The sequence below is a fragment of the Acomys russatus genome, chromosome 12 (assembly GCF_903995435.1).
Source record: "Acomys russatus chromosome 12, mAcoRus1.1, whole genome shotgun sequence".
Classification (NCBI taxonomy): Eukaryota; Metazoa; Chordata; class Mammalia; order Rodentia; family Muridae; genus Acomys; species Acomys russatus.
Window position 1 is genome coordinate 19,740,162 of NC_067148.1, and position 25,868 is coordinate 19,766,029.

Below are 25,868 nucleotides of genomic sequence, written 5' to 3' on the forward strand. Positions count from 1 at the left end.
CCTGCTTCTTCCAAATGAACATCTGACCCCCTGCCCTTGTTCTAATCTGAGCAATGAGACTAACCAGAAGACCCAAAACACTCATGCAATCATATGGTCATACGTATAAATAAGTCCCCTCTGGAGACTGAAACAATACTGCTTCCATAGGGAGGCAGGCTGGATGCTTACCTTGCTGACCTTTAGAGCCTTTGTTGCCCTTTTCACCATCTGGTCCTGGAGTTCCTGGTTTTCCATCCTCGCCTGGTTTACCTCTTGGCCCACATGGTCCTAGGCAAAAGGCACTGTTGTATTACATGCCATCATATTAGAATAAAAAGTGAGCCTGCCACCCATCCAAGTAAGCACAGGATTGCAGTTTCACTAGCCAAGATTGACATCCTAGGAAGGCTTTCTTTAGTCTGGAACAAACTGGCACATTTGCTCTTTAACTTTCCCAAAAGGCCTCAAGAAACCATGAATATATGAACATGTGCGCTGCTTCATTTCACTTTATTCCAGAATTCACTATTCCCATGAAGTAAGCCGACAAGTAATTCTGCTCTTACCTCTCATGTGATACAGACAAAGCTAGAGAGCAAGAGTCCTATTGATAAGTCTGTGAGGGCTCAGGATCTGTTCCCAAGTATAGTAATATGGAAAGGCTTTAAAGTCATTTCCCCTAACCCTTTGGTGTATAAATTGTTAGAGGGGTTGAATTTATAGGACTTGGATATAGTTAGGCATTCATTTAAAAGTTGAGCCCCAAAGCTTATGTTTGTCAAAGGAGATGGATAAGATACTTTTCTCCTAATAAAAATGAAACACAGCATTTTCAGGTGTGTTTTTCCTACTTTGTACTATGTCCAGATTTTGTTGTTGTTGTAGCTCTGGCTGTCCTGGACTCTCTTTGTAGACCAGGCTGTCCTTGAACTCACAGAGATCTGCCTGCCCTGCTTCCCAAGTGTTGGGATTTAAAACGTGCACCACCACCACCCTGCTATGCTGAGATGTTTTAATGTGGGTCTAAGCTCTTTTTTCTGCTGGTCAGGGTAAATGAGCCCAGTCCTAAATTGGCTGTACAAAACATTGCAGTGTCTAGTGTTTTCTGTGGCTTTCTATTGTCTGCTTCCAAACGCTACAGATTTTCTTTCTTCACTCTTTCTTAAAGATCCAGGTCAATGGTGTTAACTCCGCACCTGGGATTCCTGGTGGTCCCAGTAGCCCGGGATCTCCTTTCATTCCTGGCTGCCCTAGTGCACCAGGTGGCCCTGGGCTTCCCGGAAGAGAGATGATCTTAACTGTGCCAGGTTTTCCAGGTGCACCTATTGACATAAACACAATGAGCAGATGGCTTCCTGAAGCCCCACCCCCTTTTAAAATAGAGAACAGCAGTAGAGAAATAGAGCTATTTACCAGGTGGTCCTATTGGCCCAATTGGTCCTGGATGTCCAGTTGATCCAAGAAATCCTGGATTACCCTTCTCTCCTAAGAAGGAGGAGGAAAAGTAAGAAATAAATAAAAGGGTGGTGGTGGAGGTGGGGACCTTGTATTTAGGGAAGTATTCCTAAGCATGTAACTTTTTGAGTTTGGGAACCAGTGAAGTATTTTTGGGTAAATTATGAGGTTCCACTGAATCGATGTTCTCTTGATGAGCTGTTACATTTAGTTGACTCAGTTACCCACGTTCTTATTTTGTTGCTCTAGCTGCACAGATAGCTCAGAGTTTATATCAGGTATTCTCATATAAAATTTTTTATGTAACAAAGTCGCTAGCATTTCACTTTGGTTCATAATCTTTTGTACAGATAATAAGAGGTAACCAAGAAATAGCCATTGTTTTGGAGAAATACTGCTTTAAAGAGTATTAAAATTGCATAGACATAAACTTGCTGGGCATGGTGGCGTACACCTTTAATCCCAGCACTCAGGAGGCTGAGGCAGGTGGATCTATGTAAATTCAGGCCTAGCCTGATCTACATGGCAGGTTCCAGGACAGCCAGAACCACATACAGAGACCCTGTCTCAAAACAGCCACAATAACAAATTGCATAGACATTAGATCTAAATTATCTAAAGTACTGTAATAATAAATAGGCTATCAAGAGGTGAAATACAATAAGGTTGGGCTTCGTGGTGCAGGCCTGCAGTCCCAGCACTTGGGAGACAGAAGCAGGATTGCAGGGTCAAGGCTCTTTCAAAGAAGCAAAACAGAAAAGATAAAAGAAACAAAATAAAATAATTACGGCACCAATGGAAATTATCCATTTCCTCTGAGACCCAGAAGAAAGGATGTATGTTCACCTGTGAGCATGAGAAGCAACCTAAATATTGTGGTGATGGAACTTTTTCCCAAATAAAGAAGTGAAGCCATTATTCAAGCCCAGGGCCTTCTTCTGAAATCTGATTGTGTCCTATAGGGCGTATTCACAGGAGTTGGTCTTAAGACTCTCCTCCCTGCTTACCTCTAAACACTGAAAAGCATTCAAGAATGCCTTTCTTTAGTTGAGCTTTTATGTGCTTCTCACACACATTGTTGATGTTTTTATTCTGAGACTTGGGAAGGCGGAGTCATTAACTTGATCTAGGATGACTTGCCTGTATTCATCTGCCCCACATCCAGTGAGATTCCTCAGAATCGTTCACAATGATCTCTCCTTAGCTAACTGCTCCTTAAAAGGGTGTTTGTAGAAATTTTGAACCTAGAAACCATTTTTCTTCATGGAAAAGCAGGCTTTGTTCACACTGGGTATAATTGTTGTTTAGTACCTCTACAGGCTGCGAGAAAAGAACAGACTCCACCCTTAGAAACCCATAACGCAGAGGAACAGTTGAACAATGAATCTAATAAAAAACTGTTTGCGTTACATTACAACCTCCCCACACCCAACAGAATCTCACTACACAGCTCTGGAAAGTCCAGACTTCACAATGTAGAGCAGGCTGGCCTTGTGCTTCTAGTGATCCTCTTGCCTCTTTCTGGCGTATCACACTACATTCAATATTAAGAAAATAATGGCATGGATTTCAGTGTTAGAGCTCTTGTCCAGCAAGTATGAATTTTTTGGTTCAGTTCCTATTACTGCAAATAAATAAATAAACCCCAAAAGACACAAATGTATATATCTGTGCATAAAAATTCACTTCACCCACATAATGGCCTGGTGGCGTTTTTTTTTTTTTTTTAGATTTTTATCAGCTTTCCAAATTATGGCCAAAACTTTAAAATATCACTGTTAGTATTGATGAAGGGTACCATCCAAAGGGAGCACTTTCAATTGTCTCTAATTGTCCCATATTTCCACTCTCATGTTGGAGCTTTCATCTCAACCGATGGGTTCAGATGTTAGTCGAGTGCTCGAGCTTCACATTAAAATCCTGTGAGTGGCTCCTCACACTGCAGTCCTCTTTGTGCTGCTCCTACCATCTCTGGTGGCCATAGAAGTTCATCAAATGTGATGTGCTGTTTTACAAATGTGATTTAAGTGGCAGTTACAGTATATTTATATATAAGAGCAATGGTGTTAAAATAGTACCTTTTATGCCTGGAAATCCAGGGAATCCCGGATCCCCTCTGAGACCTGGAAGACCTGGAATACCTGGTGCTCCCTATATTTTGAATACAGGGGAAGGAGCAGAACCACAGACAAAGTTTTAAAAACATAGTACTCATGACAGATTACTTTAAAGCAAAAGATGTGACTTTGTATTGGATAAGAATAAAGTGAAATTGACAGACAACATTTTTATCTGTCATCTCAGCATTCTACCTACTTTTAGCTTTTATGTTTCCCAGAGCTCTTCTTAGGAGCTCTTCTTTAAAACACACACACACACACACACACACACACACACACACACCATCTAATGGTAGTGCATATGTTTTAGCTTTCAATGCATTTAAAGGAAACTGCCCTGTGTTTGGGGTGTCATTTCAGGAAGAATGAACCTGTAACTGTTGCAAGGGCAGTGGAGCCATTGTGGAACCCAAGTGTCATTCTGCTCAGCTATCAGAGTTCTAAGTTATTCCTGATGATGGTAGCAGGAGAACTACTGTCTAGAGATGGGACCTCAAAGGGCAGTAGGGGAAGAGGTTAAGCTTACTGAGTAGAAGGTGCTCACATTAATAACTGTTGGATATTTGAGGCACTCGAGGACTGGTGGAAAAGAAGAGAGGGAGCAGGGCTTCCAAAAAGAGCCATACCTTAGGTCTACTCTCACGCTGTTCCTAGGAATTGAAATAGAGTGCTATTGAAAACAATGAACTAGAAATCATGAGAAAGGTGCCAAGAATCACAAGGTTATTAGAGTCAGCTCCCTCAGGAGGAAAGGACCATAGTCCAGTTGCTGGGATGAGCTGGTAACCATCTTTTGTCTTTAGCAAAAGGCAGCTAAAGAAAGTCAGATATCAGCTTCAGCCCTCGGGTGGGAAGGGAGGCATTTTATGCAAAGAGAGAGATGTTAAAAGGGCCAGTCAGTAAATCCATCCAGAAGAATCATCTTTCCATTGGAAATGAGCACAAAAGCACCTGAAGGATTAAGAGAGGCCCTATTTACAGACCATACGTTCTATCTGCCAGTGACCCCAGAAGAACTTTAGGTGCAATCATCACATCAGTAATGACAACTTTCAAAGCACCAGAGAGTACATGAGTAACATCTGCAGATTGGTTGGAGGTGGGTGATATCTCAAAAACTCAATTCTAGAAACCAAATAACAAGAGATGAAAAGAGCTTTACATGATTCCTAATAATAGTCATGCCACAGAACCTCCATATTTACCCCTAGTGCGGGTATGAGAGCTGGGTGGTGGCTTGGGAGAGTCTGTATTTTCATGTGACCTCTCCACCATATCTTTGTGGTCACAGTGACTGCTACATAGGGCAATCAGGATTGGTTTTAAGCTTGGTGAATGACCAAAACAGAGGCAGGTTCTTTAAAGGATTATTTTCAACTTGTAGAGGAAATGACATACATTCTTGAATGAAGAGATGGTTGGTGTGTGTGTGTGTGTGTGTGTGTGTGTGTGTGTGTGTGTGTGTGTGTGTCTGTGTGTGTGTCTGTGTCTGTGTGTGTCTGTGTCTGTGTGTGTCTGTGTCTGTGTCTGTGTGTGTGTGTATTGGATGGTGTGGAGCTGGAGTTACAGGTGGTTATGAGCTGAGGGTGCTGGGAATGGAACCCATGTCCTCTGGAAGAGTAGCAGATGTTCTTAACCACTGAGCCATCTCTCCAGCTGTGGTGCATTGTTTCTTAGTCTAGAAAATGAGACTCTCCTGATGTCAACTCTTTCCAGCTCTCTGGATTGGTTCACATTCAACCTCAGCCTCTAGTTGTACCCCCTCATACACATGTAAAGTCAGTCTTTAGGCTCCAAAAGCTCCTTTCCTCTCAGCCTCCACCCCTTTTACTTGTTCTTCTGGATAACTGATGTGCATCTCTTCAGACTTAGGCTCTGAGCACATTCCACAGAGGAGATGCAGTGCCCTTGCTGTGTTCCTTCAGCCCTCCACCTTTCCTTGTAACAGTGGAAAAACAATGTATCTCAGTATCTGTCTACTTCACCTTACCTCTGTTGACTGCTACAGAGCCCACACTCCATACTGAGCATTGAACCACACTCATCTTTTCCACACCTCTTTCCAAGAGACTGAGGAAAACAGGAATGAGCTCACTGAATGTGCTACTAAGAGAATTGAGGAGAGGTGGGAGAGGGTGAGGAAGGGACTCAGACATGAAAGCTCTTGGGATGGGATCCTGGAAGTCTGGGCCTACAAGAACAGGATGATGTCCTTGGAGGTAAATGCAAAAGCTCTGCACTTGCATCTCAAACACCAACAGCGCAAGACTAGAGAAGGAAAACACAGAAGAAATACGGATGTAGGAGAAACTCATAGTAATAGAGTTGGTGTTATAAAGGATTTAGTAATGGATTTGCTTAGGAGACATTAATCATACAAGTGCAATTTAGCTGAGGGAATTCTGCCTGCAAACTACTGCAAAGACAAGTAGATAACCAGTAACCAGGCCTGATGGAGATAAGCAAGGTTTACAATATGAGGACGTAAATGTTACCAGAATGAACCAGTCATCAGGCTTAGCACTGAAGAAGTGCCTCCACCAGGATGCTCAAGGGGGCATACAGGGTCACAAGCAGTGCTAAATCCTGGCCTGCCATAAAGCCCCTGGTTCTACTCCTGAGAAAAGCATAATTCTGCCAGTTGGCCATGATGAACCTGGGCAACAACTTTTTGGAAAAAAATACAACCCTGGTGTTCTTAAAATGATTCTAGCAATATCTTTGTGGTGAAAATCCCCCATTTGCCTAAATGGCTATGTTTACAGTCTCCTGTCTCAATTTACATTGTTCATAGTGTGACCTAAAGCTGGGACCCAAGAGGGCTTTTTTTTTTTTTTTTTTTTTGGTGGGGGGAGGGTAGATGATAGCTTATGTGAACTGTATAAGCCTACGGTGTACATAAATGAGTAAGCTTCCATGCCAGGCTGGCTTCTCCTGGACATTAGCCAGTGTTGGATGTGTGCTATTAAAGAGCTTTCTCCCCTTGTCACGGTTCTACAACAATGAAGTTGAATTTTATGGCTTGTGAGCACAGCTGGTTCTAAGCTCAGTGTGTCATTACCACCATGGCCATGAGTCAGCTGAGTGGCCCAAAGGGAACTTAGGCTGAAGTCCTAAAATGGTAATGTTCAGACCAGAGAGACACTTCCCTCCCATAGCCACTCACTGGGAGACTTTGCTCTTTTTTTCTGAAAGTTATTCTGTTGCTGGCTTCATTTTAAAAGGAGATGCTGTCAAACTGGGGTACATTCATAGTAGAGATAAGGCTGATGAACAATGAACTGAATCTGACAGAACCAGGTAGAAAATAATAGGAGAAAATGGAAGTTATATTCAAACACTTGATGATACACGTGTATGTGTTGGGGGAGGTAAAATGCACATATTTGCAAGATAGCCAAGATCATTTTGAAAGAATATTAGGAAGCTGGAGAGAGGGCTCAGAGGTTAAGAGTGCTCCTGTTGGCTGCTCTCCCAAAGGTCCTGGGTTCAGTTCCTAGGAACCACATGGTGCCTCACAACCATCTATCATTACATCTGGTGCCCTCTTCTGGCCTGCAGGCAGAATACTGTATACATAATAGTAAAATCTTTAAAAAAGAAAGCATATTAATAGAGGGCAAAAATGACTATTGTTTGAGGAAGGCTGAAGGCAATTGTCATCTACTAGGTACTTAGAATTCTTCCCCCCACCCCCCCACCCCAGAGAGTTTAAATAGCTCAGAGTTTAAATAAACAGGAGTCAGAAGTTTGTACCCCATAGATCCATGTGTTATAAAGGTCTTGCAGCCCTTAAAAGTTTTTGATTTCCTGGGCTCTGTGGGACCTTGGATGTATCACATCACTGCACAGATGTATCATAAATAGTGAAAGTGCACTGTGTTCAGGTGCAACTGATCATGTGCAACAGTCAGTTTACCAGTTACTAGTACAGTCCATGAGTAGTGAGCAAGTGTGAACAGTACTGATGATATACACAATATGCCCGCAGTATAACAACAGTAAGCCAGAACTGCATTAGTAACATTCCACACTCACCACGTGTCCTGGTGGGCCTATGTCTCCTACAGGTCCAGGTAGACCTTTCGGGCCAGGCAGTCCCATAAATCCTTTGTCACCTTTTATGCCTTTTACTATATGTCCTGGAGGTCCAGGGGGACCTGGATCACCTGGATTCACAAAGAGTCCATCAGAGTTGTCAGTAAGGGATTCTCGTGAGTTCTGTCATGGAGTCCCACACCTGATTACTGCCCCCAAACACCCTTTCCTTTGCTGCTGGGAGGTGGGACTGTGGTGAAGATGGAACAAGAGAATGCCAAGGAAACATGGGGGAAAGCAGAAAGGAACCACATTTCCCTGAGGACAGTCTGTGGGCAGGCATCCGGCCCAGTGCAAACACAAGCTCAACAACAGAGGTCGCTGTCTTTAGGATACTTCATTAAACCTATTAATCTTTTACACAGGCCACTGTCCCTCAACACCCCACCAACTCACTGCATATGAGAGTCAGGGACATGAGAGGTCTGAAGAGGACCGGGAGGGAACAAGAAGCTATGAGGCGATTGGAGAAAAAACAGTCTGATGTCAAATGTGACATCCATTCCAATTTGTGAAAGGAAACACTCTACCTGGATTTCCTCTTAAGCCAGGGAGACCTCTGCTTCCTTTTGGACCAGGGACAATTGCCCCAGGTAGACCTGGTGGTCCTGGGAGTCCAGCAATGCCTGGCGGTCCTTGAGGTCCAACATCTCCCATGACCCCTTCTCTGCCAGGGAGGCCAGGCAAGCCTTGAACTCCCTTGTCTCCTTTGGCACCTGTAGAGAAGAAAGCACGGTTGGGTTTATAGTTTGTGGTTAGTTTCAGTAATGTAGGCACTTTTTAATCTTTTTAAATTTTTATAATGTTAAGATTCACAATGTATTTTCTTTGTTAAAAAAAAAAAAAAAAGGCCAGAGAACAAAAATATTCATCCATATGTCTTCTTCTGACTAGGTGTTGATCTAGGCAAAATCACCACATCTTATAAATCCCTCTTGTCGTGTGTGTGTGTGTGTGTGTGTGTGTGTGTGTGTGTGTGTGTGTGTGTGCGCCTGTGTCTTATTTTTTGAAAAATGCTTTCAGTGAACTTGAGATCGTTGATTTGGCTGTGGTGGCTGGTTATCAAATTCCAGAGATCTGCATATCTCTGCTTTCCCAGTGCTGGTGTGAAGCAGTGTCTGTTTCATGCTTGTTGAGCCGTCTCCCCAGCCCTTCCACTCTCTTATTTTAAAAGTAAAAATATACCTGTCAGAGAACAGTTCTTTGAAGAACATTTAGCCAACATACAGACACAAGGCATGGTTTAAGATCTAAGGTGTCATGGAAATGTAAGCCACAGTTATTATTTGGTGAACTTTATGGTGACATTATTTATTTACAGACAATGCAATAGAGCAGAGAAGAGCTAAAGTTCAGGGTAGAGCTTGGAATTACTGCCCAGTTAGAGGTAGTTATAATCCTGCTTAGTCTCCTGGGTAAATTTTTCCACAGCTGTGACTCTGAGTCTGGGGTGGGGGGAATAAACATGGCAAGAGATATGAAAGAAGACCATAGAAATGTCACAGCTTAGTGCCAGGTATTATCTGTCATCTCAGAAAACCTTCAAGAAACTGTGCTTTGACATATTCCTAGATGAAAGAGGTAGTATGGATTGATAACAATCTTCCCTCTTCTTTCCCATCTCTATGGTTTTTTTTAAAGAATGTTTTATGTATTTTATTTTATATGTATTATATTTTATATGTGCTCCATGTGTGTCCCTGGCACCCAGAGAAGCCAGAAGAGGGCATTAAATCCCTTGAGACTGGAGCTATGTGTAGTTGTGCACCACTGTGTACTTGTTAAGAACTGAAGGCAGGTCCTCTGCAAGAGCAACAAATGCTCTTAACCTCTGAGCCATCTCTCCAGCCCCCATATTATTTTTGAGAGCAAAGGGCATGAGTATAGGACAACTGAGAGTAAGGCTGGTGATTAAAGAAGAGAAAAGTTGTGGGTGGGTCACTGTTGGGTAGATAGTAAAGGCCTAGGGTAATGAAGAAAACCAAACTGTTGACTGTTACGGTATTGTCTGTAGAGTATTCACATTCCTTAGTCTTGTAGTGCCTGTAATTCATGCTGGTAAAGTGAGCAGAAGGCTTCAGCTTGTTCCTGGCTCTGTAACACTGTTTTTTTTTGTTGTTGTTTGTTTGTTTGTTTGTTTTTTTTACAGCAATGACTGCATGCACTCATGTTGTGGTTTTTATATTACATTTTTGTTAAAAATTTTTTCTTTGTTCTCTGATGTGAGTTCTTCTAAGGATTTGGGAGAATAAACCAATTAAACCAACCCATATCTTCCAAGTTTTAGTGAATTCTTCATGTTTTGTTATCCCAGAAGCATTGTGGCATGCGATCCCTTGCTATCTGGGCTACTTGTTATTTTTAAAGTTTTTTTCTTATCTAAGGTGTGATTTTCCCCTTTGAAATGTTATTTGCAGTCAAATGAAAGTAATGCAAATACAGCACTCCCTGTTCAGTAGGTTTTGAGCTTAACCTAACAATATGAACAGAAACTTTTCTTTTGCCTATAGTTCTACAACTAGACACTGGAAGGGGGAAAGTTCAATGCTCATAGGGGATGAAAGGCTTTGGGAGGTGTGTGAACACTGAGGTTGACCAGAAGGACAATCAAATCACTAAGGAACAGAGGGAAAGAGCAACTCCTGCCTACTTCACACTCCAACTCCAATGTAGTTCAGTTCTACCATCAAGCCATCTTTTGCAGGTTCTCATAACATCAGTCGTTCTGACTAGAGTATAATTGCTACCTTGAATTACTCCTATATATAGGATGCAAAGCTAATAAAGATCATTAAAAGGTGCAAACAGTTTGATGTTTCTTTTGGCTTCTCTCTCTATGAAATGGAAGAGTTCAAAGAATCTGCTTATCCTATGCCACTGGCCTGAGAAAGGTGCACTTTGAGGAACATACTAGATAAATTATCTTGTCTCAGATGTTGAGAGAGGTACAGGGTAAGCCATTGACAAATAGTAACATGAACCACAAGCTCAGTGCAGGGGCTGGAAGCAAAGTGGGAAATGGTGGCACCACCACTGGACCACAACAGCAGGGAAGGGTGCTCACAGGCAAGCCAACTCCACCTATGTCCTTTTAGGAGTCAAATCATTAAAACAACCAACAACAACAACAACACAAATATATATGAATTATTTTTATCTTTACAAACTTACATAGAAGGAAATTTAAAAAGCCAGGACACAGATTTGCATTTGTTTCCTTTGTTGTGATGATAAATGGTTTTAATTCATTATTAGGACTAGATAAGTTGTCTTGCCTCAGATGTTGAGAGAGGTACAGGGTAGCCACCAACAAACATACTTCGTATCATCACTGGAGCATCTTTCACTTGCTAAGTTACATTGTTTGACAAATCATAGAGAAGTAGATTCCTATCTTGGAAATGTGTATTTTAATGTCAGGGAAGAAGAACTCCCTACCTGGAACACCAGGGCTCCCTTTTGGGCCTGGATAGCCCCCCAGCAAGCCTGCAGGAGGGAATTTTGATATATTAACATTTGATTACTCTCATTACATCCTATATATGAAGGAAGTACAATTAATGCACACCGACAATGTGTTAGGGACCATCAGTTCTATCAATGGAGAATTATTAGAGCCACATGGAATTGAAATGCTATTAATAAACCAGTGAGCAGACCAAATATTAAAAGCAAGAGTGAGTGAGGTAGCTCTGTGGATAAAAGCTCATGCCCCTTAGGTTAATAACCTGAACTCAATCTTCCAGGACCCATGTAGGGTAAGGGGAGAATCGACCCCTGTAAAGCATTCTCTTGACCTCCACACACTGGCTACAGCATGAATGGATCTATACCTATATGCACACACACTATATAATAAATATTTTATACATTTATATAAACTATATTTTAAATGACATATTATTATGAATATATGCTATTACACACACACACAAAGGGAGATAGCAAGCTGTACCTGTTTCTCCCTTTTCTCCTGGAGGACCAGGAATTCCATCATGTCCTTGGTTACCTCTCATACCCATTGGTCCAGGAAGTCCTGGGAGTCCTGGAGGGCCTGAAACAAACAGAAACCCAAATCATGCCATCCAAAGACAAGACCTCTTTTTGTCTGGTGGCCTACTGTGAATACCAGGAAGAGAGGTGGAAAGTACTCAAGGGTACTGAATTTTCAGAACCGTAGTTATGCAGAGCTACATTCATAATTAAGCAGCAACAACAACAAAAAAATAACAATGCTCAAATTAATACTATGACTAGATGATCCCAGTATTCTATACTGGCAGATCCATCAATAGATAGTGTTATGGACTCTAGTATTCTGCATTCTACAGGAACAATACACTTAGGAAGTTTCATCTCAAGGACAAACTGTTTTCTTAGGGCAAAAGAGTAGAATAAGTTTTAAAATGAAACCTGGGGGGCCAGTGCTTCCTGGAGGGCCTGGGAGGCCTTTCTTTCCTTTAAGACCCAAATCACCACCAGGACCTGGTTTTCCTAAAGATCCAGAGAGAGGGGAGAGAAAAAAAAGAAAACCAAGACATAAGTGGTTAGTTACATCAGCCACTGAAACAGCAAGTTCCTCCTGTCAGCCGTGCTCAGGGTGCCCTCAGGGAATTTCCGACAGGCCACCTCAGATGTTTGTTATGAAAGACATTGCTCCTGAAATCACACAGGTGTGATTGCCTTCATATGTTGAAGTTCTAATACCCAGCACCTGATAATGTCATTGTGTTTAGTAATGTGGTTGTTAGAAGTTGGGGTTGGCAAGGTGGCTCAGTGGGTAACGGTGCTTGTAACCAAGTCTGACAGCCTGAGTTGGACCCCTACACTAATCGCTCCATGTCTGACTTACTGCTAAAGATCAGGAGCTAACTGCAAGTCTCTTGAACCCTCAGTGTTTATAAACACTTCAGTTAAATGCTATCTTTATGTAGGCCTACAGCTTTAAACTAATACTTCAGCAAGTTTTTTGTTTGCTTTTCAGATTTATTAAGTAATTTTTTTCTTCCTACCTTTCCCTCCTCCTGCCAAAGCTGGGAAGTGAATGTAAGGCCTTGTGTATGTGAGGTAAATGCTGCACTACTGAGATTCATTTCCAGTCGAGCAGTTGTTTTTAATAAAACAAGTGGAATATTTGTTATAAGCTAACCTCAACATCCATGCCCAGACCAGAAATTGGCCAGGCAAAATAAAAGATTTAAAATAGCACTACAGGTGGAATTGTGCTCCTTCCAGAGTTATACATTAAAGCCCTAACCCACAGTACCTCAGAATGCCATTGTGTTTAGCAATTAGAGCTAGAAGGATGGCTAAGTGGGTAGTGGGGCTTCCAGCCAAGCCTGACAAGATGGACTCGATCCCCTAGGACCCACGTGATGGAAGGAATGCGCTGATCCCCACAAGTTGTCCTTCGTGCACATTGCCCCCTGACGTCCACATGCATCCCACACACAAAATAAATAAATAACACACTTTTGAAAGTTAAGCAAAAGTGAGGGCTCCGATCCAACACTCACAGCATCTTTGTAAGCGATCAGGATGCAAACACAAGGGGAGATAGGACAAGATGGCGCTAGCCGCGCCCAGAGGTCTCCCGAGGACCAGCCGTACCAGTACTTTGGTGGCGGAGTTCTGGCTTCCAGACAGTGAGAAAGCAGGCTTCTGTTAAGTCACCTCGTCTAGGCATTTAATCCAAACCCCGCGATCTCATCCTAACCTAAACTTGTGCCGGAAGTGCCATTTCATGCTTCTAGGCTGAATTCGTTGAGGCAGAACTTCAGATGGTTTGATTACAAGAGCAGGCCTTTAAATGTCGGTCCACTAACAGGAAAATGAGCCCTCACACCCCCCGCGATGAATTCATTGGTTTTTAGTGCCATAGGATTTGAAGTTCAAGGTTGAATCCAAGCACCTGTAAGCACGCACACCTGAAATTGTAGCATTCTATTTACAGAGATGGTTCTGAAAGGTAAGGGTACATTGCTTCTACTTTTCAGACCTGTAAAGCCAGGCCTCACCTGGGTGGCCAGGATTTCCAGGACTCCCAGGGGCTCCATCAGGTCCAGCAGGTCCCGGTTGTCCAGGTGGCCCAGGTGGGCCTCTCTCTCCTTTCTTTCCTTTATCACCTGGCAGTCCTGAATCACCCTTAAAATTCAGTCAAACACCTTTAAAGTTCTCATATAAGCAGGACATGTGGTTAGGTTTAGGTAAAAGACTACTTATCCATGGATCAATCCCCACTGAGGATCTGCTGCAGGCCAATACAGAGCTCTAAAATTTCATGTGGTTATTCCCTATGAAACCCTGTCTAGGCAGAGCTGGAAATGAACTAAACTAGAATCTAACCAAATAGGATTGCTTCTTGAGAAAACACCTCAATGGAAGGCATCGCTCTGGTTTTCTGAAAATCAGTCTAAATAGGAAGGGGGAAAATTGTGCTTCAAGTAATGAAAGCTTGAGTTCTCAGGTCTTTGCAGTCTCTAACAGTGAGTACTGTAGAAAATGGAAATAATAATAGAAATTTTGTTGTTGTTGTTGCTGCCTTGGAACAGGATCTCATGTAGCTTAGGCTGGCCTCCAACTTCTGTAGTCAAAGGTGATCGTCACTACTGCTCATCCTGCCTCCATCTCCCAAGAGCTAGAGTTACAAGCATGAGACACAGCGCTACACTGCTGGCTCAAAACAGAAAACAACTCCACGGTGTGGCTCCTTCAAGCCTCAAACATCTGATGAAAAATATCTGCTCCCTTTACAAAAACATGCACTCAAGGACTTCACATCCAGTTTAGGAGGTTAGAACATCTCCTGGGATGCTGCCGATTTCTCCGGGGAAGGCCATGGAATCCCATGTTTAAAAGCTCTGCTTACTGGAATATCTATACTAGTGTAGCTCTCTGTTAAGTGCAAAAAGAAAATAAAAAGGTTGGGAGGAAATAAACTGAGAAGAGCAAGCAGGCCCCACTGAAACACCCAGTGTTTGCCACACTTGGAAAGAGTTTTGATAGCCAACCTCAGTCTGATGAAACACAATTCCAGAGAAAGAACGCTGTGAGAAGGCAAAGAGCCTTCTGTGTAATGAAGTGAAAACATTTCAGAATCATCTAGACAAGGGTACATACAGGCAGCTTAAGTTTTTGTTTACTTTTTAATGACGCTCTCTATTTTATTCTATGCTGTTATTTACATCTTAATGAGACAACGAGTTCTGCATATAGACTGCAAAATTTCTGCAAAGAAAACAGCAAGAACAAAAGCTTTCTATGAGATATATCCATGGTTTGTTTCAGGAGGAATGAAACCCTTCCTGATCAGTTTGTGTGAGCCTGTCACTACTGCCCCCTGCTGGGACAGAGAAATTTCTTGGTGTCTGAAACCGATTTTCCCAAATTGAGAGCGTGATACAGCCTCAGTTGTAGAAATAGGAATGTGTAAAGATACAAGACAAAAAAAAACCCCAAACCAAACCAACCAACCAACCAACCAACCAAACAAACAAAAAACCACAGCTGTCTGAATGTATAGAAATCTCCTGTTTTTTTTTTTTTTTTTTTTTTCATCCTACATGAAATCTGGTCTTTGTTGATATCCGAGACTCCCTATCCTTGCCAAAATGTAACTGATTAGGTGGTCTGCATACCTTTGGTCCTGGTGGTCCTCGGCCTGCACCTTCTGAATAACCTGGTTCCCCCTTATCTCCTTTGGGACCATGGATCCCTGGCAGGCCTGGTCTTCCAGCTAGACCCGGAAGTCCCGAAGTTCCTTTTTTCCCTTTAGGGCCTGAAATGAGGATAGATATCAGGTAAGAGAAGAGAAGGATGGATCTTGAAATATCTCATTTTAATGCTTGTGTGACTCGTTCTCCAAGCAGATGGTTTTGCAGAATCATTAACACCGGGCTGTATAATGTACAGCTATTACACAACACATGTATCTTGTTACCACTCTAGTTGCATACAGAACCTTTATCCAAAAGCAAAACTTGCTGACATAAACTTTCTATTAAATGAAGAAAGAAAGAAAGAAACATAGAAAAAGGACCATTTGGCTTGTGAGTGCCGTGGCTGGCCAGAGAGGGTGAGATGGTACCTGGTACCCCCATGCTCCCCTGGCCGGAACAGGATGATACGGTACCTGGTAGCCCCATGCTCCCCATGTTTCCTGGCATGCCAGGCGGGCCTGCTCTTCCAGGGTTTCCACTGCTCCCCATATCTCCTCTAGGGCCTTGAGAAGAAATAGAATCACATGACCCAGTTCCTGGGCATATGTGCTCAGCATATATCTTCTGCTTGCATGAGTAGAGAAGTACAGAACTTTCTAGTAAATGAACAATCAAAACACAGAAAATCTGCAGCTCTGACGTACAGTGAGTTTGAGGGCTTATAACAGCAGGATGAGGGCATTAGCCGGCACACTCATGTTCCAAGAGTATATAAGGACAGAACTCCCAGCTGTCCTTTTGCCTGTCCTGAGCGCTCACCACAGAACTGGGGACTTAGGATGTGGGAAGCTGAATAAGGTGAGAGTCTTATTAGGCCTGTTCAAAGTCACCCTAAGACCACCATCAACAGAATAGGGGGAGGGGCTCCTCTCACTGGCTGCACTGCAGTCCATCTCTGACAGTATACTGAAGGTCAATTGCCACATAAATTTGCTATCAAGGAGGCTGGGGATAGGAGGCTACTCTAATAGCTTATAACTGCTTTGCAAACTCAATATTTTGTTTACAAAAGGAAGATGCAAAAGCAAAAATGACTAGAGCATTTTTTTTTATCCCTGACATGTTAAAAAAAAAAACTTTGAGTATAAAAATGGAATCATGCGTAGGATGTTTTTTAGTCAATAGATGCCAGCTACTAAACACCTTCATTTTGGTTTAATTTACAACAAATTTCTCTTGGAACCTTTTTGTGGCGGATTTTATATTTGACCTAGTGAATCTAGAAGTAAGCTTTATTACATTTAGGTCTAGGAAATCTTAGAACATGCTGTTTCTATTGAAGAATTAGCCATACCTGGAGGGCCTGGTAGCCCAGGCAGTCCCTCGATGCCTTTTCGACCTGGCAACCCTGGACTGCCTCTGTTTCCCTTTTCACCTGGATTTCCTACAAATCCTGAAGTTAAAGACCAGATTTTAAAGACACATATTAGGGGGCTGGAGATACAGCTCAGCGGTAAAGTCGGTTCTAAAATTCACAGGGCTGAGAGCTCCAGCTGGCACTGAAACAAGCTGGAGAGGTTCATCAGAGTCATCCACACCCCGGTCTAAATTGACGGGCTGCTGCCAAAGTACAATATCACACATTGATCAAGAAAATGGAGAGAGGCAGGCTTCTGTCTTTTTGTTTCTTTTTAAAGGAATTGAACATTGAAATTTGCAGGCAGGTGGATGGAACTAGAAAAGATCATCCTGAGTGAGGTGACCCAGACCCAGAGAGACATGCATGATATATACTCACTGATAAGCAGATATTAGCCATATAGCACAGGATAACCACACTACAATCTACAAACCTAAAGAGCTAAATAACAAGGGGGACCCCAGGGAAGATGCTTAATTCTCATTCAGAAGGACAAATAGAATAGACACTGGACGCAGTTGAAGAGAAGGAACAGGAAGGGAGCCTACAACGAGGGCCTCTGAAAGACTCCACTCAACAGGGGATTGAAGCAGATGCTGAGACTCACAGCCAAACTTTGCAGCAGAGGGCAGGGAGTCTTATGGAAGAGTTGGGGGATAGAAGGACGTGGAGAGGACAGGAGCTTCGCAGGGAGACTAACAGAGGCAACAAATCTGGGCCGGGGGTGCCTGCAGAGACTGTTGGACCAACCAAGGACCATGTATGGGAGGACCTAGAGCCTCTGCTCAGTTGTAGTCCATAGGCAGCACAGTCTCCGTGTGAGTCCCATAGTATGGGGAGCAGGGGCTGCCTCTGACATGGACTCTGGTGTCCACTCATTGATCTCTTCCCCCTGGTGGGGTGGCCTTCCTAGGCCACAGAGGAAGAGGATGCAGGCTGTCCAGATGAGACTTGATAGTCTGGGGTCAGATGATAGGGGAGGAGGGCTTTCCCTTTCTGAGGATTAGGGAAGAGGGGGAGGTGAGGGAAGAGGGAGAAAGGGTGGGATCTGGAGTAGACAAGGGAGGGGGCTGTAATTGGGATATAAAGTTAATAAATTAAAAAATAACAGAGGAATGAAGTTGTAGAAAGCATCTGTGGTTGGGCTGTGGTGGTGCATGCTTTTAATCCCGGCACTTGGAAGAGAGAGGCAGGAGGGCAGGTGTGTTATGTTGGTGTGCAGGCAATTCAATTGGCCTGTCCTCACGGGTCCTGACAATGTCCTATGTCACCACCTGTGTAAATAAGAACATGCCTGCACTCTCTCTCTCTCTCCTTTCTCTTTCTCTCTCTCTTCCTCCCCCCTCTGTCTGTATCTCCCTCTCCCTGTCTGTCTCTGCCTCCCTTTGTCTCTCTGTCTCTCTATCTCTGTCTCCCTCCACTTATTCTCTCTGCCCACTCCCCCAGACCCCCCACTGTACTCCCTAGCCCCACCCCCTCCCCACCCTGCCTTCATACAATAAACCTCTTTGTACCAGATCTGTTGTGTGGCATCATTCTACAAAGTGGATCTCTGAGTCCGAGGCCAGCCTGCTCGACAGAGTGAGTTCCAGGACAGCCAAGGCTACACAGAAAAATCTTGTCTTGAACACCCCCCAAAACAGTCAACAAAGAAACAAAGAAACAAAAATAAAGCATTAGCGTAGTGTCTGGCTTGAATCAATCTCAACCAGCAAGGGCAACTGCATTCAAGCAATATTTAAGAGGTTCAAGTGTAGTTCGGTGCTCGATCTCTTCCCTAGCATGTGTGAGGCACTGCAGTAAAAGAGTACACAGCATCATTCTTATATAAACACTTCCCTCTCAATCCATCTGTTAAGATTTATTAGGCACTGCCTAAGTCAGAGACCCTGTCTAGAGTCATACTGCCAATCAGCAACAGCAGCAAGACTTGAAAGTAGTTATGCATGGGTAGGAAGCTTACTCACATCCCAGGTCACCCTTCCATCCCTAAAACTTGAATTTGATCAGTTTAGTCTCCTGCTTAGTTATATTTTTACCAGCAGTCAATTACAAGCTTCCCTAGCTAGATGGAACTTTCTACAGTCTGTCCTTGGCCTGGCTCCGTGCCTTTTCCTCTTTATACACGTATATGCATATGGATTAAGTGTCTAATTAACAGACAGGTCTGGTAGCGTGTTCCGGAAACAAAAATAAGTCCTATTCCTCTTCCCAAGTTTTCAGTGCTTAATTAAGGAGACAGCCAAGCAACAAACAATTGCCACCCAGTGAGATAATAGTTGGCCATAATAGGCGACACATGGGTGAATTTCTGGAAGAGAGACTGTTTTGTGGCTCAGCTTTGAAGACATGTAAGTAATTGGATGAGGAAAGTAGGAAATGAGACAGGGCTTCCAGGCTAGACAATAGCCTATGCAAGGAAGGAATGGTAAAGGGTTAGATTGTTCTGCACCTTTGCTTTTCCATTTATCATCATCTAAGCGTGCGTGTGCTTCAGTGCTTGCATTTGCTCTAGCCCGCAGGTCATATATAGCCTGATTTTATCCATTCATCCATGTATGTACTTAGTAAGGTCTCCCTTTCTGCCTGTATGTGGCCTCTGAATATTGAGCTGAGGTCATTAGGTTTACACGGCAAGCACTTTTACCCATGAAGCCATCCCCAGGCCCTGGCTTGATTTTATATGGCTCTAGAGTAAAGGATGATTTGTAAAAAATGTAACTGTGTGACAATGTAAATTATTAAAGGGTTGTAAAAACAAACCCAAAGGAAAACATACAGTAGAGACCTCATAAGGCCTAGAAAGCCTAACATTTACGGCTCGGCTTGAAGCAGTGTTTACATGTCATACTAAACTTAAGTTTCACTGTGACCAGAAAGCCATGCCTCTGTATTCAGGACATAATCAGATGCCTAAGCCGTAGACATTAAAAAGTAAGTATGGAGCACATACATAGCATGTGGCTGGAGACAAGATATATATGCAATATAAGGAGGTTCTTCCTAACGCTTCCCTATTTCTTAATTTCGTGCATGAATACAATGTATTTAGATCCTATCCCTTCTCCCTCACTTCAGCTCCCCCTGGATGCACCCCTTCCTCTCCCAACTTCCTGTTCATTTTCTTCCTCTCCTTTCTTTTAAAATAACCTTACCTTGAAAGCTGTGCAATGGTGGCGCACATCTTTAATCCCAGAACTTGGGAGGCAGAGGCTGGTGGATCTCTGAGTTTGAGGCCAGCCCAGTCTGCAAAATGAGTTACAGGACAGCCAGGGCTACACAGAGAAACCCTGTCAAAACAAAACAAAACAAAACAAAACAAAACAAAACAAAACAAAACACCAAACCGAAATAAAAAAACAAAAAACCTTTGCCTTCACTTAGTTCTGCCTATATACGCATGGGTGTCTGATTGTATTCCCTGGAACACTGGCACGCTCTCATGAGCAACACCATTGAGAAAAGAAATGGCCCTATTGTCTTGCTATGGTCAATTTGAAACAACTAGAGGGGGGATATAATGTTCCATGAGAGGGGGGAACCTTAACTGAAGAACAGCCTTGGTCAGCTGGGTTTGTGGCCATGTCTATCAGAGGTTGTGGCTGAGGTGGGAGGGCTCAGCCTATTGTGGGTAACACCATCCATAGACAGGTGGGCCCAGATTATATAGGAAAACTGAGCATGCCAGAGAGGAGCCAGTAACCAGCATTCCTCCATGGTTTCTGCTTTAGCTTCTTTTTGAGTTCCTGTCCTAATCCCCTCAAGGATGGATAGTGAGCTGGAAGGCTAAGCAAAAGAAGTCCTTTCCTCCCCAAGTTGCTAGAAGACTCCCCTTCAGTAATCACCAACTGCCAGGAGGAGAGCAAGCCTCCAAAAGCCTTGGAGCCAGGGGTTACTTGCGTCTCTGAATCCTGTTCACAAAGCCTTATTCTTGGGGGCTCCTCTGACTACTAGGCTTGCTGAGTTTTCTGCTTGCCTTATTTCCTCCAGGATGCATGGCCCAGACACACCAAGAAAAGGACAGGTGTGACCACTGCAGCCAGCTGCTTCCTCTCACAGTTACATTGGCTAAGTGACTTGACCTCTCAACTCCTATGAGTGAAGTGAGATTGGTAATCCCAGGCCCACCCCCTTGGCTGGTTGTGGCATTGTGTTGATGATATTTAGCAAGCATACAATAGTACTCAAACACGGTGCTATGTAGGCCTTGATTAAATAGTATAATAGTTCTCATTTATCCCTTACATTTGCTCATTTTTTTGTAGATATGTCTGTTTCCCACGCACACTCTTCAGAGTAATGACAATCGCGACTGATTTTTTTTTAAACCCCCAATGTCTCTTCCACATTTGGAGTGAAGGTCTCTGTGTATGAAATTTACATTTGAAAAAAGTGGTTGTGTCATGGCACACTGGCACTCAAGAGGATAAGTCAGGAGAGTTTTGAGTTTGAGACCAGCCTGGCTGCATAATGAATTCAAGGCCAGTATTATGCTTGCTGAGTTTTCTGCTTCCCTTATTTCCTCCAGGATGCATGGCCCAGACACATGGCAGCACATTCAAGAGAAGGACAGGCTAGCCTGGTCTACAAAGCGAGTCCAGGATAGCCAAAGCTACATAGAGAAATCCTGTTTTGAAAAACCAAAAAAAAAAAAAAAATTTTTTTTTTTGGCTTAATACTGGTCGTATAAGTCATATGACAAAAACATCTGCAAAAGCCAAGTGATTTGAAACAACTTGAATGGACTTGACTTTTAGCCCAATAGCCACACCTAACATTAACCGTATGCTAAAGGACTGAAGTTCAGGATAACTTACTGTTACTCTCCAAGGACTTTGAACATGAGATGTTTTCTGATGAAATCAGAAAAATATATCCTGATAGTTAACAGAATAATTAGAATTTGGTGCAGAGGTTTCCATTTCCACCAGAAACATTGTTTTTGTTGCTGTTAATTTGGCTTTTCTTTTTTCTTTTTCAAGACAAGAATTTAGTCTATAGTCTAGGTTACCTTCAAAACCCACAATCCTCCTGCTGTATTCTCCTAAATGCTGGGATTACAGGCTTGTGCCACTATGGCTGCTTACCTGGCTGGCTCAGAGAACTTTCAAAAAAGAATATAATATTATTTATTTATTTTATTGTAATGATATACATAGGCCATTTTCTTGTGAGGATAGAAATTACTTTGAGCGGATTTCTCTCCAGACCCCAGTACACTCTCCCTTTTAATCCCCTGGTTCCACTGGTCCTCTTTATTTCCTTAGATAGTTTTGCTTGTACTTTCATTTCATATTCACTATACGATAGTGCTTACAAGTATAAAATCTAGAATATACACAGAAGAGAAAGCATATGGTATTTGTCTGGGACTGATTGGTTAACTTAATATAGTTATTGCTGGCTGCATCCATTATCCTGCAAATGTCTTAGCTTTGTTCCTCCTCATTTTTCTAAAAATAATTCCACTGTGCACACACACCATTTTTCCGATGTCCATCCCTCTGTTGAAGGGCACTTAAGTTGGTTCTATAACTCTGATATCGTGAACAGTGCTGCAGTGAACATTGCTGCCTAGGGGTCAGAGAAATAGATATCATATGTCTCATGTGATTCTCAAAACAAGTGGGTTTAGAGGATTATGATAAAAAAAAAATCAGCTAGTATCAATTTAAATTTGGCAACCAGAATGTGTAACTAATTTAGTTTTAAGAGTGAATGCATTCAGCTTCCAGAGGGTAATGTGACTGAGCAGGTGTCTCAACCTAGTCCTTATTTATCCACTAAAGGGTTTGCTCGGATAGTTTCTTAGTCCCAGAATCAGCTGACTCTACACAGGAGAAGCTCCTTACCTTTGACCCCAGGCTCTCCCTTGTCCCCCTTTAAGTGTGGCAGTTGGGAAGGACCACGGTTTCCCTTCTCTCCTCGTTCACCCTTGGCTCCGGGGCGTCCTCTTTCCCCTTTTGTTCCTGGGATTCCAAGGCTACCTGGCAGACAGGAGTAACCACACCGGGTCCTTAATTCTTTAGCTAGTGCATCAGAAGTCAAAGTTTAGCAGCGTGTGTAATCATACAGAACGAAAGTGTGAACAGTGCTGAGAACATACAGCCACTTAACAGTGATGGTGTAAGTTTGTGGGTGAAAATAAGGCCTGGTCAAATGGAAGAAGGAGATTCAGAACACAGAAAGATCAACTATGTTATTCGCTGACAACTATTTTTTTTCCTTAAAGAAAAAATATCATTTATTTTTCAGCTAAGGACGTGAATACTGCCTATACCTTAGAGTACTGAAAAGGACAACACCACTTACCTCTCTGTCCCTGTGAGCCTGGTTTCCCAGGAGACCCTGGGGGGCCAGTGGGTCCAGGGTAGCCCATGATTCCAACCTCTCCCTTCTTGCCTATGGGGACAAATGAACACCAAGCACTTCATGATGTATAGAATATGAGAAAGGAAATATTTCAGAAAATGAAATAATGGAGACAGAGAAATTTGGGAGTGGATGGTTTTTGTAAATAGAGAAATAACCAGGTTTGTGATGGGCCAATGCCTTACATTTTCATCTGCCTGCATGTCGTTTTAGCAAATCACACGATGGCTGATGACAGACTGCCCAGAATTCCTGGTGTATTTGTCCTCTCACCTCCTTCCCAGTATACCTGTCACTTTATTCTTTCACAGCACTTAGTTAAACTTAGTTTTTTCCTTCCCTTTCTAAAAAGTAGCACACGATGTGATAAGGTTTTTATTCTGACATTTTCATTTATGTATTCTGTGATACCTTTTTTCTTATGCATCCTAAAGATGGTTTTTTAAATGTAGTTTTTAATGCTCTTCCATTATGGGAGATGTGCCATAAAAATATAGTGTTCCAAGAATAGAGCTGACACACGAGAGAAGGCCAATAATAGGAACCAAAGCACAATGTATCAGTTGAGCTGCTGCCCTGTTCTCCTCCCTGGGGAGGACATCAGTAAGTCCTTGGATTAGGAGGAAGCAGAACACTCTTTACAGAAGAAGGACTAATGAAAACAACCTCAAACTAAAAGGAAGATACAATATTATGGACAGTTCTATGACCACACTGAAGATGATGGGCAAATGATGGGCAAATGATGGGCAAATGATGGGCAAATGATGATGGGCAAATGATGGGCAAATGATGGGCAAATGATGGGCAAATGATGATGGGCAAATGATGGGCAAATGATGGGCAAATGATGGGCAAATGATGGGCAAATGATGGGCAAATGATGGGCAAATGATGGGCAAATGATGGGCAAATGATGGGCAAATGATGATGGGCAAATGATGGGCAAATGATGGGCAAATGATGGGCAAATGATGATGGGCAAATGATGATGGGCAAATGATGATGGGCAAATGATGGGCAAATGATGGGCAAATGATGGGCAAATGATGGGCAAATGATGATGGGCAAATGATGGGCAAATGATGGGCAAATGATGGGCAAATGATGGGCAAATTTCTAGAGCAACACAGAACCAAAACTGACTCAAAAAGAAACAGAAAATCTACCAGGGCTGTTTCTAATTATTACAAGTTTACATGGAACGGGTGCCTGAAGAGGCTGGAAGAGGATGACAGATCCGCTGGAGCTGGAGTTACAGGTGAGTATGAGTCCCTTGGCGTGGGTCCCTTGGGAGAACTTCAAGTGACTTTGAACCGCTAAGCAATCTCGCTAGCCCCCAAGCTGATAACTTAAAGACTTTCTACAAAAAATATACCTAGACCCAGATGACTTTGCTGGTGAACTCTATCAAATGGCCAAGGAGTAGCAATATTCTTCGTAAGGTCTTCCTGGAAATACTACAAGAAGACCCTTTCCTGTACAAGGCTAGCATTGACGCAAGCAGGATCAAGCTATCACAAGAAACTGCTGACCAATGTTCTTTGTGAATATAAACGTGAAAACACCAACCAAATACTAGTAGGTATCCTACAGAAAAATTACTCCACAGCAAAAATAACCATAGCCAGGTAGTTATAAAATGTAATGGGTCTACTCTCCCATTCTCCTGCCCCTTGCTCCCCTCCAAAAATTAATTTAGCAAGAAAAATATACTAGCCAAAAGAAAAGACAAGCAGAGTGCAGAGTCACCTGAAGGGAAAAATGAGGAAGAAGACTTGAGAAGACAATTGCACGAAGGATACCTGGTGGCCCTGGGACTCCTGGAGTTCCTGGATATCCTTTTTGGCCAGGTGGTCCCACCTCACCTGGATGACCTGGCATTCCTCGTGGTCCAGGTTCTCCAGGGACTCCTGACCTATCCAAGCCTGGGATGCCAGGGTCTCCCTTTGGCCCAGTATCACCTCTTCTACCTACATAGGAATAGATGAATAGATGATTGAGTGAGTTAGCAAATGCTTTCCCTACCAACTGCAAAAGTATTTTAGTGCTAATTGTTAAGCTGTGTGAAGTTGAGTAAACAGCACACTTCTTTGTGTGTTTGGTTATTGTCTCATTCCTCCAATCCCCGTTGTGCTAACACTAACCAGTTCAGGGGTCATGCAGGGGTGAAGGTAGAGCACACATGTCTCTTTCGGAGTGTTGCATTCTGGGACTGCGTTCTATGCCTGCTTCCCCATCTTTTGCCTTAGATCTACATAGCAGCTCCCGGGAAGTGAGCTCCCATATGCTCTGCAAACAGCAGTGCCACTCTAATGATTAAAGTGTTGGCTAAGGGTTTACTTGTGACAGATAAGCGGAATGCTAGTCTACCGACACTAGTGGAGCTCTAAAGAACTTTTCTCAGGAACCATCCACAGATCTGGTTGAAAGTGTCCAAGTGGGCAGAGTACGTTTCACGGTACCTGGACCATGCAACTTGACTCACTTGGGTTTAGTTTCATACACCTTGGTTTTATGTTACTGATGAAGTAATAAACTACGTATTTTGGTTAATAACTTGTTAAACAGGTAACTTTGTGTACATCTTCTCCATTTTAATCATCATAAAGTTACATTTTTTCCTTATTATGGAGTTTTAAAAGTAAAATATTGATTGAGAGTTTAGGTATATGAATATATATGGATGACTCATCTACTTGTCAATATATGTTTATCACCTAATCTGTTGATGGGGTTAGTATTTCCTTACATAAAAGGACC

General features: G+C 42.8%; 1 protein-coding gene across 1 annotated transcript in view; it reads right to left on the reverse strand.

The window, feature by feature from the left end:
• Col4a3 (collagen type IV alpha 3 chain) overlaps window positions 1–25,868 on the reverse strand; it is a 122,097-nt gene that overhangs the window by 5,417 nt on the left and 90,812 nt on the right. The window contains exons 32-47 of the mRNA XM_051153995.1: window positions 24,911–25,078; window positions 23,046–23,135; window positions 22,586–22,720; window positions 16,668–16,766; window positions 15,787–15,876; window positions 15,293–15,432; window positions 13,673–13,799; window positions 12,069–12,149; window positions 11,611–11,709; window positions 11,094–11,141; window positions 8,186–8,371; window positions 7,596–7,726; window positions 3,516–3,588; window positions 1,396–1,467; window positions 1,179–1,304; window positions 172–270 (exon numbers count right to left, since the gene is read on the reverse strand). Of these exons, the coding sequence (XP_051009952.1) occupies window positions 172–270; window positions 1,179–1,304; window positions 1,396–1,467; window positions 3,516–3,588; window positions 7,596–7,726; window positions 8,186–8,371; window positions 11,094–11,141; window positions 11,611–11,709; window positions 12,069–12,149; window positions 13,673–13,799; window positions 15,293–15,432; window positions 15,787–15,876; window positions 16,668–16,766; window positions 22,586–22,720; window positions 23,046–23,135; window positions 24,911–25,078 (1,764 nt within the window). The remainder of the gene's footprint in view (window positions 1–171; window positions 271–1,178; window positions 1,305–1,395; window positions 1,468–3,515; window positions 3,589–7,595; window positions 7,727–8,185; window positions 8,372–11,093; window positions 11,142–11,610; window positions 11,710–12,068; window positions 12,150–13,672; window positions 13,800–15,292; window positions 15,433–15,786; window positions 15,877–16,667; window positions 16,767–22,585; window positions 22,721–23,045; window positions 23,136–24,910; window positions 25,079–25,868) is intronic.